Consider the following 14,438-nt stretch of genomic DNA (forward strand, 5'->3'; position numbering starts at 1 on the left):
ACTCACCACGTAGCTCACCAACATGAATACTAAACTCACCTCACCGAAAGCGAAGCTGAGATATGCAAGGTTTCTGAGTGAGACAATAATTAGCTTGCATCTGGTCGAACACACCCAAGCGGGTTGAAGACGGTGCGTTAGAACATTCACAGCCTTACACATGAACTTCTCCAGATATAAAAGCACAGTCCAGAAATTCCCTAACAACAGAAAAGCCCCCTTCATCCATATTTGTCCACGTATAATGACCCCCTTATATCTAGCAATTTACCAAAATTATAACAAAATTAAATACATCTCCTTTAAATATCCATATCTCCACATACGAAAAAAAGTATTTGTGACACATCCTATCAACCGCACAGCCTACTGGGAGTGCATCGTTTCAGCATCATTGATTCAATACAAGCAACTCGGGGCCGGTTTCGACATTTCGTGTCTCGTCAGCAGAGTCAGGCTTGCTTGAATCAATACTGACAAACTTCTGATGTTACAGGCACAGACCTTCCCTTTACAACAATGGGGGTCCCCAGCTCGACGCAAAATTACATCGTACACAACTCAAAACAGTCATCAGGAATGTGATGGAGAATACGAATCCTACATGAGCAGACAAATGCGCTTTCTGCGCATCTCCGTCTCTCCACGCAAACAACGCAAAGCGCTGCTGGCAAAGAGAAACCAGACGGAGGCTCCCCTGCCAAAGTGGCTTGCCGGTTTGATGTACATCGCCTCCGAAAGGGACTCGGCCTGGCTAAGCGCAGCAAGCGCAGCGAGTCGGCCTCGACAAAGAGGCTCGATGGATGGCAGCGCATGTTTTTTACAGCGCCACACGCGCGCTCTACCACCCCCCCTCCCCAAGCACAGCTCCCCCATCCAGCGTGGCATTCTCCCTAGGGTTGCCACATCTGGTGTACAAAATAAAAAGTGGGACGCCACGGGAGGAAAAAGAAGGACGGAGGAGGATATCTCTCGCACTCAATACCGGTACAGGGAAGGAATACGCGCAAATGCATTCGTCTTGAGTGGCGTTTAATTTCATTACGCAACCGAGCAAAAACGGGACTTTGGGTGTTCTTGTAAGACTTTACAGATTTCCCACGATAGCTACGAGCAAAAATAGGATGATCCTGGGGATAAAAAAAAACGGGACAGGTGGGAATCTCTCCACGTGGTGCATTGTGGGAGCTGCCTCTCCATGATGTACACACTCTTATAGAGAAATGTAAAACTAAGATCGTACCCTCAATTCGGGAGGGCACAATCTTATTGTTTTTTTGGTCAAATTATTTTTCATTTGAAGGAGCTGATAGATTCATGCTGCCGCATCGCTTGGGTCGGGTCTTCTTATAAACGCGAACGGGACCAATGGAGGTGGATTTCTCGACGGAACACGAACAGATTTAACGCGGAGTGAGACATGGCAACTTCGCAGTGTAACGATTGGCTCCTCCGAGGGCGGTTACCTCAACCAGAGGAAAGATACCAGGACGGGTGGCAACTCTCGCCCCGTCCACCGGAGGTTCGTACATTCCGTGTTGCGGGTTCGTCTGCGTTTCGTCTTTCACCTTGAGCCAACCCACGGCGGGGCTTCCAGAACGCTAGCGGGGGGGGGGGGGGGGGGGGTCACCGTGAAACGGCAGATGCGCTACCCACTAATTTGTTGCCGACGTCACCGCGCGGAAACCCCGTGGAGGCGGTACGGACGACGGCAGAGAGACGTGCCGATTCGGGAAGACTGACTCGTGCACCGAAAAAGTTGACGAGTTCAAATCCCGGCCGAGTGATCAATTTTCAGGCCGTCGTGCCGTCGGGGGGGGGGGGGGGGGGGAGAAAATGGGAACAAGTCTTCCGTCAGTGGTCGTCAACGTGGTGGTCATTCTCACAAAATAGCAGGAAGGCACAACTCCCATCCTGCCTTGCATGCATGCGTGCTTGTCAAGCAACCACCACGGTGCATGCATAAGGCTCTAATCTTAGCGTTCGTCTCGATCTGTCTGTGTTCAGATTTCACGCGTTCGCCTACCACGATGGAGTTTTTTTTTTGAGATGGGAATTGAATTGGTGGCTATCCTGTGGGAGGCCTGGCTTGCACCACGGAAAAAATATATTTTCTGTTGGTTCAGGGTTGCGAAGGGAACTCAATGCTTTGAGCATGGAGACTCTTGAAAATGTAACTTGGCAACCATTGACAAGAACATTCGAGTGGGACTTGTGACATACCGGGACGAGTGAGCCACAAGTTCAGGTATTAGAATATTTATTTATACTGGAGGAATCTGATGCGCTATGAAGCTCTTTTTCACAGGTGTCCATTAAGTACGTCACGGGGGTCGGTTCCTGGAATCGTATTTATCCATGTCATTTTACTCTCTATGACTTCTCTCGCCGCATCCACTGTCCTTCAAGCACGCCATCCCATCTCTCCCTCCATATCCCTCTACCCCCTCCTGGCCCTGCACCGTTTGTGGCATCTCCACAAGCCCTTCTATTATTTTTCCTTTTCATAAACATAATAACATACATTTTCCGATATTAAGGAGGCCACTGGAGCAATGGAATTTCAAATCGAAATTGAAAACTCATTTCTTTAGAAGTGCTTTCTGTATTTCGCGTGTTGTTTTCTCCCCCGCACCTCCGATTAGCACAGATGGCTACGTAAGGTGCGAAAGAAGTTCAACACACATACATTTTTAGTCCACTCGCCCGTTGACATCACCGGACTTATATATTAGTTATTATCCAAGCAGGTATACTGCATTCTGGATAGGTTTTCAGGGTATCACTGGGATAAACAGGTGCAAGGCTACACAGGTAACAGAGACGACTGCTGACAGCTGCGGATGACGCTGATATAAAAGGTAGAGGTGTAGCCCTGCAATTGCTTCCTTGCACCACTGCTGGTGGAAAGGCATCCAACTACATTAAGCTCAAGGGAGGGGGGGCTAGCCACACTTTAACCCACCACACTCGTAACCCGCCCTGCCTGATGCCGATTTTATTTACTCGCGCGGTGAACCGCCCGTGTGTAAATGCGTGTAAACACCTGTCGTCAGGGCGTTCTGCACGCACAACCTCAACTAAGGCGAAACGAAAACACGAACTCTGAAAGCTGTCGAAAAAAAAGATGTTGCTGGCGGATCGCGGACACTTGGTCGACATCGTCGTCCGCCCGAGAACACGTGGTACTTAGCTTTTAATGACCTCAACAGGACGCGGTTGGCCAAGTCCCAGCAACGCGTGTGTGTGTTTTTGTTTGGGGCTCTCTGCACAGCTGGTTTGAAAACAAAGAGGAACCGGCACACCCCCCCCCACCCCCCCAGCGTAATCGCTTTGACAAACAAGCAACGCCACCACCACCACCACCACGGTCAATTGTGGTGGTGGTGGTGGCTCCCGTCTCTCTCTCTCTCAAGCCGCCAGCTTCGCGTGCGGCACCAAATGCGTTTCGCGTCGCGTCACCTGCGGCGAAGTCCGGAGGGTCGTCCTTCCCAGGCCGTCGCCCTCTCTCATCGTTCCATGACGCAAAGATCCATCGGGTTGCGGCGCACGAGATGATTCCATTGCCCCGTGACCGTGACTACTGACCCGAGTCTCGACCACTGGCCAATCGCTGACTGGATGTCATCCAGAGGGACATCAATAGGAAACATCAACAGGATGTCTCCTAATTTGCCCATGCTCCATAATCCATGTGTTCATATTCACGTCTCTCGGTTTCAATTCCAAGCTTGCACCTCTCTTCACGTTTCTGTGCGCAAAAGTTGTTTTTCTTCAATGGGTTTTAATTGTCATGCTTTTCACCTACCAATAAACATCGCTGGGATAATCTCGTTGCGCTGGCAGGTTGGGGGATCATAAACCATGATTTCTCAAGTCTGTCTTGAATTATTTTAAGAAGGGCCCTAGAAGAAAAAAGGAGTCAAGACTCATCAAGGCATCCCGGGTATTTAAGCAAATTGCTTCATTAAAATTAATACCTCTCCCGTCTCATCTCCCTACCTTCCCCATCTCACCTCACCCTCCTCCTCTCCATGCACTCTACCTCTCCCTTTTAAACAAATCCGCCAATTATCTAAAGGACCACTTAGTTCATTAAACTCCCTCCCATAGCCTCAGAACGGCCTCCTTATTCCCATTAAACGTTGAATTTGTGAACAAAAAAAATCGTCAATTATATTTCCTCTTTGCCGTTCCACATTTCTCGAATGCACTTGCCGCTCATCTACAGCTCGGTTCCCTCCCTTCACTCCACCTCTTTGAAGTCCCCAATGGACCAAACCATTGACATTACTTTCACCTGCACCTCGCATTGTTTTCTGGCGCCTCTTGCTCTCACATTGTGTCTGCGCCTGTTTTTCAACGTGCACCTGTTTTGTTTACGACCGTCAAATGCCTGGCCAGTTAGTTGTGCCATATTCCATGAGACCCTGTACTTGTTCCCTACAATGTTGTTGTTTTTGTTTGGTTGTTGCTGTGCTCATGCACCACGGATCTTCCTTGTAAAAAAGTCAGGAAATTGGATAAACATGAGCATCCGTATAGCAAATCAAATAACCTCCAAATTCTCCCCCTACATCTCACTCCACTCCCCTCCACGCACTCTCCGCTCCAGCAACCAAGGCTTTCTGTCGAAGCTCCCAGGTAACCTTCACACAGTGGGAGGTCGTTTATTCTCCTTTGCTGCCTTCACTGTCTGGAACCCCCTTTCTCCAGTCATCTGGGCTGCTGACTGCCTTGCCCTGCCCCTGTTCCAGCCAAGGCTGAGGACCCTCTGTCTTTCCTCTGCCAATAGATGACTGCCTCTCTCTCTCTCTCTGACATTACTACGCCCACTGTTTCTGTATAGCTGTCCATTTTAGACGCGACATAAAATCCACATTGAATTGTAAGTGCATTGTAATGCTGCTATGAAAACCACCGCTTTATTGGGTTTAAAAAACAAATAAAACCCCCCATGGCTATGTCCCGTGTTCAGTATATACGTATACATATATAAGAGGCTCGTACTTATTATCTAAAGGCCTGGATCGTGAACCACCAAACACGCTCCATCAAAATCGATCGAATTACCTTGAATGTTGTCCGTTGAGTGGTAGGTCACATGGCAAGGTGGGAATGACGCCCCCGCCCCGGCAAATCAGCCGCCGAATTATACGTAAAATATTTACGACGCTAACGGAGGGCCTAGAAAAGAAAAGCCACGACAACCACAGGGCTTGCAGCCCCCCATCCCGCAATAAGCGTGGCGAGGTAACGTGCCTCGGCGAGACAGGCAATTTTAAATTCATTACTCTGCCAGTTACACAACACTGGGCACCACGCGTAAAGTCTGGCAGCCTGCCCTGTGCTCCAGCACGAACAATAAACCACGCGCCTTACAGGTCTTCTCGTGCGGATGCTACTTTGCCACGGCGGCTAAATTTACTTATTTATTTCCGCAATTAAAATGCAATTTGTAAATGCAGCGCTCGTTCCATTTGTACCACTTTGCTCTGTTCAATTTGTTTCCGCGTCGTGTAATAGGAGAGCCATCTTTCTCCCTAATGAAGTAGAAGGGTTTTTTTTCTCCCCTCCCTCTTAATCCTAATGGAAATAAAAATAAGCAATTCTATAAACAGAGGAATATGTGGCGGGGTGGCTCGGAGGTCAGAGCTCTGAGCCAACACCACCGAGGTTCTGGGTTCCAATCCACATCTCGGCCACCCATGATTAAACCGGGGTTCTCAAGTGTAGTGGGTTGATGGTCTCAGCACGGCCACCAATGACTGCACACACACACAAAAAAACCTCCTCCTCATCACATTATATTTGGTTCTGCGCTTAGTCTAGCTGAATGCCAGCTCTGAGAATGAATATATCGGGTTGAATGTCATTCAACGAAGATCACTCTCCTGTGCAGAGTGAGTGAGATCTGCTGCCCTCTGCTGCGTGTCGACCACAGGTCAGCAGGTCACGTCTGTGTAAAAGCCACTGTTGTTGATAAAAACAAAAGCCAGGCAACAAAAGCCAGGCAAGCCAGGCAAGTAAGGACACGGCATCAAATCCCCATAAAAGTCTCATCAGCAGAGGGAGACCCGGTACGGACATATCTAAATCTTAGTTTTATCATCACATGGTTAAACAGGCCCCTCGTCCGTTTGCAATGTTATGGCCCACAATCCACTGTGACGGCTGCTAAAACTTTGTGTTTGGTATAATTTCGTAATCGTGTACGCGGTGCGGAACCGCACGGTCAATTGAGGCAACTTCGGGAGCGATATTTGCTGCATGGCTCATTGTGCGCTAATGTCTACAAGTGCCGTTACCGTTGGTTGATTTGTCCGTGCGAGGGTATGCCTCGCGTACGGGAGAAGCCTTAGCGGTCCATCGCCAGAGCCTCAACGCACGGAGCCTGTCGGTGCAATTCCCATAGCCGGCCAATCATTTCGGTGCAGAATTACCAATTACGTGCCGTCTGCTTCAAGTCACTCATTAAAAAAAAACAACTCCAATTTCCTCCCACGTGTGATTCCCAAAAGTGATGTCGTACCCAGAAAGTGGGTCACTGTATTCTTGTGTCTGCAAAACCCTCAATTAGAAAAAAAAAATAGGATAAAATCAGTAACGTAATATGTTTCGTTTGATGCAGCGCTGTCTGTCGAAAGATCACAAAGGACCGCGCCTGTGACAGGTTCAACGCTGCACGCAAAACAAGATCACCCACTCAGGCGAAAAAATTGTTAAATGTAAGAGAGTATCATTGGGGGGATTGGGGGGACATTTGGAGTCAACTGATTTTTTTAGGTTAAGTTTGTTGTCCTTCCCCCGCACCTCTGATTAGCACGGTTGGCTACGTACTTAAGTATTGTTATGTCTGTGTTGTTAACGTTCTGATAAGTTTATGATCATATTCAATCATTGAGTGAGGACAGCCAGCTACCCGCTCTGAACTATAGGGTACATTATAACCTTCGTAAAATAAACATTAACGGCTCTTCATCAATCCACTGTGGGATGAAGGCCCTCCCCTCCTGGGCATTGTTTGAGCATACTTCACCACGCTGATCAGTGTGTGGGTCGGTGAAGGGGGGATGGGGGGATGGGGGGCCCGTCCGCCCAGAATCGATTGAGATATCTCCCACCACGGACGTTGGCTCTGACAGGGAATAAAACGCAATCTGGCGGGTTCATAGTGTGGTGCGCAATCGCACTGCACCACCACGGCAGTTCATTGCCTCGACACAATCAGAGAGGTCGGGTGGTTTCTTGTACGGGAGATAATGGATGTCAGGGGGCTATCACCTCCATAAATAAGGGGGACGTTATTAGCATGTTCAACAGTGCCATATTTCCACGTGTAATATCGCCATTAAGGAGCCATCGATTTTTACAGACTATCATTAATAACATCATTACGATCTACGATTCAAACTGATGGGACGGCAGGGGGGGCGGAGTGAGCCCGGTGCGAGAAATTCTGAGCAACGACGGTCGAACCACCAATCCGTGAGATGAGCACGAATCGTCGCGGTGACACTGGGCCTGGAAACAGCGGCCACGTATTTACACTCCCGAGCCGCTTAATCCTCAACTCCAATCGCGCAATTGGTACGTTGCTGCCTCTCTGCAGCTGTCCCCCCCCAGCACTGCCCCCAAGACTGGAGATTCCTCCCCTCGGCCATCCGTACTGCCGACTTCACATGCGGTCCCACATGTGGGCTTTCAACGTAACCGGTTTTTACGCGTCGACTCACCGATTCGTATTCATTCTGAAAGGTCAGCGGTACCGCGTGCACTGAATCGCGCCGTGTAAGAATTGCTCCGTTTCGAGTAATGCCGCCGCATTGGCTTCAATGTCATCAAAAGGAATTGACTCTTGAATTCTATTTGCGATTCTTAACAGCGACGATTAAAATCCAATTGCCACGGGGCCGGTGGTGGGGGGGTTGTTGGAAACCCGTCACCCCGAATAAAATCCAAATTATAGCCGCATTCAATTTGCAAATGTGCTTAATTTGGGCTGTATTGCATTCATTGCAAGACTACAATATATATATATAAATGCAATCGTACACGGACGCGCAAATGCACGCTCGTCCGTCGCGCTGTCCGGTGGGGGGCGGTTTTGACTGGAGCCACTCGAGGCAGCGACTGCTCACGATGTCCCGGCTCGGAGGCCGCTCCCTGCTGATGACAAACTTGCCGGGCCATCCACGGGGATTTACAGATGCGGCGCAGCTTTGGGTGCTGTGGACGACTCGAGTGGATTAATCGTAACCTGACGGCACACGGCAGGTTTGGTGGCGTCGTGGCCGCGTACGCAGGGAGGCAATTGGATTGCTATGCTAATGCGTGTTTTGCCCACTACTCCACGTCAGGTCGTGTCATCACAATAAACACCCTATGGTACGTATGTTGAAGTCCTTTCGCACTGTACATAGCCAACCGTGCTAACTAAAGACAAAAAGCAGCTCTAAAGAAATTAGTTTTCAATCTCGATTTAAAAGTACGTAGCTCCAGTGGAATCCTAACATCGGAAGGAAGAGCGTTCCAGACGGCCGCAGAAGCGCATATGAAAGCGCGCGATACGGTAACCGCCGTCTTTGTTCGAAGGTCAGCCAAAAGCCGCTGGTGTGAGGATGACCGGAGTTTGAGCGAAGGTTCATGCTCCTTGACGAGATCAGCGAGGTGTTGTGGTGAATTTGTGGCAAGCACTTTGTCATCACCGTCGTGGCGACCAACAGCACATCTCCCACATCAGCGGCCTTGAATACCACCGCAGGGGAATGTTTTCGCCCGCTAAGGCAGGTTATGCCCGCTTGCTCGAAACTAAACCGTTCCTTTTCGATTTAAAGCTTTCGTGACTGCAGGGATTCATCTTCTTGGTTCTTTCGGTAAAGTCACGTAGAAGGGAAGTAATAAAATAATAAAAATAAAACATAATAAAACAATTCTCGTGACAATTGTTAATAAAACAATTCTCGTGAGAATTGTTTTATTATGTTTTATTTTTATTATTTTATTACTTCCCTTCTACGTGACTTTACCGAAAGAACCAAGAAGATAAACCGTTCCTATTGAGAAGTGCAACTTTTCTTAAAAATATATATATATCTTGATTCGTTGGTCATCACTGACAAACACCGTTCAAACGATCGATTCGATCGATTGACGGTGCCACGCCGGTAAAGCAACGCTCCGCCACTGCGCGGAGAAATCATTTCGACCCAAGCTCTTGCGCCTGTCTCACGGAGACAACAAGCGGCGGCGAGAACATCCTCGGAAAAAAAACGTTTCGCTCCCGGTGTCCGCGCAGGGTCCGAGCAGCTTGCTGACTGCCACTCATAAATGTTTAAGCGCTCCGACGCTGAACTATTCATAACAGCGATCGCGTGCGAGGGGGGCGGGCTTAATTATTTACGCGCGCCTCACGTCTTGCAAAGTTGCACTTCTTTTTGTGTTTTTTTTGAGACCCGTTGGCGGGCTTCAATTATCCCAGCTCGGGAGGATTATTTCAGCACGCCCATTGTCTTCGACTCTTATCATTATGGCCGGCGCTCTGATGTCGTAATAGAATAAGGTAGGCGCACGGCGGAACGGGCTGGCGCAGTTCGCCCGAAGCTGTTTTGTGCCGGGGGGGGGGGGGGGGGGTGGGGAGGGGGGTGCCAGCCGTGTTCCGGGGACCACGGTGCGCCGGCCCCGTGAAGCGTGGCTCTGAACCCGCGTGCGTGGAACGTCGCGACGACCCATTGTTCATACATCCCGCGAGCGAGAGAAAGCGCGGCGGCGCGATTGTAATGCTTGTACGCTTCTATAACGTTCATGAGACGGCGGAGAACGAGTCAACGAGTCAACGCGCACGTGGCATGCGCACGCGCGTACACACGAACCTCACCTCACCCCCGCCCCCCTTCCTACTCGCGCAAACAACGCATTCGCGACAGGCGCCTATAGGGCCGCCGTCACCGCAGCGCCAAAATCATTCATGGGTGCGTTCGCAGGGAGTGGAACGTTCCTCGTTTTAGATTGACGAATTCCCTCCCCCCGCCCCCACCACACAACGACGGTGGTTGGCGCTCGTCGGGATGTTTTTTGGCGACGAGGTGCGAGCATTTAGGTGTGGAGCGGCGGCTTCGTCGATGACGGCCGGGAGAGCGAGAGAGAGAGGCAGGCACACGGAGCCAGGGAGCGCAGGTGCGCCACAGGCTGGGGCCTCTCCCGCTGCGTACGTCCTCACCTGCCCCCGTTCATGGGGGGGCGCGGGGGGGAGTGGAGAGGAGGAGGAGGGGGGGGGCGTTCGATTTCGCTTTGAGCGGGGAGGTTGGGGTGGTTGGAGAGGCAATGGAGAGAGGGAGGCAAGTGGGAGTCGGGATGTGACGGGAGAGTGCAGAGTGTGGGAGGCGGAGGAGGAGGGGGGGCGGCTCTTTATGTGGAGATCATCTCCGGCGTGCCGCTCTCCATCGCGACGAGGCGCGCTCCCGCCCTCGGCCCCCCCTCGCCTCGGCGGTGAAATGAAAAACCGATGCGAGCGCAACAACAACAACCCCCCTCGTCAATAATTCAAGGCCCGCCGACGCCTGCCGCCACTAATTTATTGCCACTAATACGAGCAAAAAGCCTGGCAGGGCAGGCCACAATTTGACACCGCTTTTGTTGTTTGGAAAAATATATATATTCCGGTTTCTTTATAGTTTTTCTGTTCTCTTCTTGATTTAGCCTCACGACGAAGGCACACCGCGAACTGCGGTGTATTTCCGTTAGTTTGCTCAGCCGCTGCTGCTTGCTCCCTCGTTTTGCAGCGGGCGTGCCACGCTCGTTTGCTTGGGCGACGGTCGGTTTGCGCCGTCATCGGGAAAAATTGCATCGTCATTTTGCCTGTTCAAATTACGGAGAGAACAGGCGAGGTTATTTAGCTATGTTAAAATCAGCGGCAGGTGACACCTGATCAGGGCCTGGCATCCTCCTCCCCCCCCACATTCATAAACCCGCAGTGCCCAATTTGGTGAAGTATGGTCAAATAACCCCCGTAACAAACATGGCACGGGGAAGCTTTTATCTCACAGAGAGACCTATCGACTCACAAAGAGACCCACAGACCCACACAGAGAAGAAGCCTTCATGCAAGTGTGGATTGAAAAAGGTCTGCACGTTATAAAAAAAAATGTAAACAGGAAAGCTTGCTTGTGATAGTAAGACGAAACGTTTCAGAAGAGTCAATACGATTACCAGGTTGTGTGTGGTGGGGTAAAGTGTGAGTACTCCCACCTCGATAGCATCTGGCCACTGCGGAAGAGTAGGCCAAATTACCCTCTTAGAGGGGCTCTCTAGAGCTCCCTCCAGTGGAGGCACTGCCGCCAGCAGCGCCATTAGCAAGCAGTTGCGCGCCCGTGCCTTTACCACTCAGACTCAAGGCCGAGGCACATGTCTGTGACGAATGTCACTGTGAGAAGCCCAGGCAGGACTCTGAGAGTTTGTGGACTTTTATCAAAGGGGGTCACAAGCGAACAGAAAAGGGGTCAAAAGGTCACTCCTTGGGAAGCACCCTGAGCAGCGCGGGATGAGTCTAATTAAATCTGCCCGATGAATCTCACTGAAGCAAGCAGATTCACGCTGACCTGCTGCGTCTTCAAAGTGCAAGGTCGTTGATGCGATGACGGGAGTTCTGAGTTCTACTTCTGCGCCTCTAAAGCCCCTACCGCTCCATCCGAGTTCCCTGAAGGTTTGTTTGCTTGTTTTGTTGAGTCGGCCCATTCTCATGATCATAATGCCCTTCACTGACCGAGAAAAGCCTTGGTTATTCGGGGGGGTTCCTGCATTGGGATGTTTGGCAAGTTCCATTAGCGAGTGTTTTGTCATGTGTAAGAAACCAGTGGACCCTGAGAACATCCAGACTCACGAGGGGATAACTAGAGGAAGTTCTACACAATATAGATTTAAGGATTCATTGCTGTACAGCCATCTCTGGGCCATCATTGCAGTTCAAGCTCAGAACACCTGGTATTCCCAGGCAGTTTTCCATCCGAGCAATAACCAAGCTCAGACATGATTAGCCTCTGAGATCTGACGAAACTGCGTGCATTCATGGTGACTTAGTCTACATCATCATCCCTTCTGGGTCATTAAACAGAGTGGTACATTTGTTTAACTCAACATTGATTGTGTTAGCAGAGACTGGTACCCACCATAGGAACATGGAATTTCCACCCATCTATTTAGACTGCGATGAGCACCACCCCAAGGAGATGCTCTTTCCTACCATTGATGCTGACTTTTTGCCGCAAATCAACAGTGTCCATCACACAAATCATTCTGGCACCCGCCATGGTAATGTGAAATGTACTTCCACCAGCTCTGGGACACCAACACAAGGCATTCGTAGGCGGTCGATCAAAATAGCCTTCAGTTGACGATCGATCAATATTTAGAGGGGGCATCAACTTTAGGGGCACACGGGGGGGGGGGGGGGGGTTGGGGGTGTTTGCTACTCACGGTCAAGAGGCAGGGTCACGGCGAGGGGGTGGTGACGCTCGCACAGCAGAGCCGCCATCGCCACCGCCACTACTGCGACGAACCGGCCGGTGGGGAAGGCCTCCATCGTGGCCGGACGGTCGGACCGCGCCGGGCGCCGCGTTCACGGGGCGAGGACGGCGAGGACGACGATGTGGAGGAGGAGGTGGAGCGACGGTGCGCAGCAATCCAAGCGGTCAGCCTGCAAGGGCAGTGGCGGCACACCGGCGCGCAAGATTCAAGCGACAGCGGGCAACGCGAGCTGCGTGCTGGGTTTTTTTTTGCGCGCGCGCGGACAGACGCAGCAGGATGAGACCGGAGGGTGGGCGAGCCCGCAGAAACTTTAAACAAGATCGGGTTGCGCGTGCAGGTGATGTTCTATCGGTGAAGGTGAGCCGCCGTGGCGAAACAAAGAATGCCGACACCGCTGTGTTCATTCGCGCAGAATTAACATTCGGATAGCCGGGTTTAGGCAATTAACATTTCTGAATTAAAAGCCGTGGTGGCAATGAACGATAAAAAAAGAGTCACGGTAACAAACCGACTGGCGTAATTGTAATTACAATTGATCGCAATTAGCGATCGTGCCTCGGGAAAGGAACCAGATATTGACCCACGAGCTCGCAGCCACAATAACCAAGGAGCAACCAGAAATTCAACTGCGGGGGGAGTTTTGAGCGCACCGCCGGGAAGACGACGCCGACGATGCCCGTCCACACCGTGGCAGCGTGCAGCCGCAGGCGGTGCCCACTTTTTTAGGACAAAAGTCGCGAATGACACCAACCCTTCCGCAGAGGAGCCGAACAGACAGATGGACGGACAGTCAAACTGCACAGAGCTCTCGGCTTCCTGCACCTCTCGCTGCCTGGATACCACTGAGCACTGAACCTCTCCGTTTCACCCCCCCCACCACCACCTTCCACCTCTCGTTTTTTGTCGTATGCGTCATAGCTGTTGGAGCCATGCGTGTCGCATCCCATGGGTGGGGATGGGTGGGCGAGCGAGCAGGCTGGAGGGAGGGAGGGGAGGGACAGAGAGAGGGAGGGAGGAGGGCAATGGTGCGGGAGGGATGGGGTGGTGGGTGGGATCAGTCGGGGGAGACGCTCCCGAGTTTTGGCTTCGTAGCGGCGGTCGACGCCGAGTGGCTTTGGGCTCGCAGCTCCCGTGAACAAAAAAACAAACAATGTAATGGCGAGTCGGCGGGAGGGAGGGGGGGGTCAGAGAGAACAGAGAGTCGCGGCATGGATGATGGTTGTGGGGCAGTGAGGATGCATCAGTGGCTACTGACGACTGCAGATAATTGAGCTTGCGCGCGTATAATAATCACGAGCGTGAGACTCGACGCTTTTCAAATCGAATTTGTTGCATGCTGAAGCTGCACGGGACTTCAAACGCGGCTACGTTCGCCTTGTCAAAAACGAAAAAGACAAAAGACTCGCTGCATTGATTAGCAGCCGTGCCCATTGTGACAATGCACCAAATTGCCACGGGCTGGCCGTGACTATGTACACTCCTAGCGGTAGGTAAGGGAGGAATGGGGTCACGGGATGAGGGACAGTCGCAAAGGTCGGGCGATAGTCACGGGGAGAGTACGAAGGGAAAGTGAACGGAGAGGTTGACAAGTTACGAAACGAGGGGGTACTACTGAGAAAGAGATGGCCACGCAGTGAGGGTGATTGTCACAGAGGTGGGATCAGTTACAAAAGAAGGTAGAGTCACGGAGGATGGGTGTCGGTCACGGAGGGTGGGTGACAGTCACGGAGGGTGGGTGAGGGTCACGGAGGGTGGGTGAGGGTCATGGAGGGTGGGTGACAGTCACGGAGGGTGGGTGAGGGCCACGGAGGGTGGGTGAGGGTCATGGAGGGTGAGTGACAGTCACGGAGGGTGGGTGACAGGGTGGGTGACAGTCACAGAAGGTGGGTGAGGGTCACGGAGAGTGGGTGACAGTC

The 14,438-nt window shown here is 51.4% G+C and overlaps 1 protein-coding gene across 1 annotated transcript in view; it reads right to left on the bottom strand.

Moving 5' to 3' along the window:
- The window catches only part of LOC133351706 (neuronal cell adhesion molecule-like), a 167,574-nt gene that overhangs the window by 72,652 nt on the left and 80,484 nt on the right, over nt 1–14,438 (bottom strand). Inside the window, 1 exon segment of the mRNA XM_061567118.1 lies at nt 12,472–12,691. Within this exon segment, the coding sequence (XP_061423102.1) occupies nt 12,472–12,577 (106 nt within the window). The 5' untranslated portion in view covers nt 12,578–12,691.

This window comes from Lethenteron reissneri, chromosome 38 (assembly GCF_015708825.2).
Source record: "Lethenteron reissneri isolate LAM-NWPU_2019-01 chromosome 38, ASM1570882v1, whole genome shotgun sequence".
Taxonomy (NCBI): domain Eukaryota; kingdom Metazoa; phylum Chordata; class Hyperoartia; order Petromyzontiformes; family Petromyzontidae; genus Lethenteron; species Lethenteron reissneri.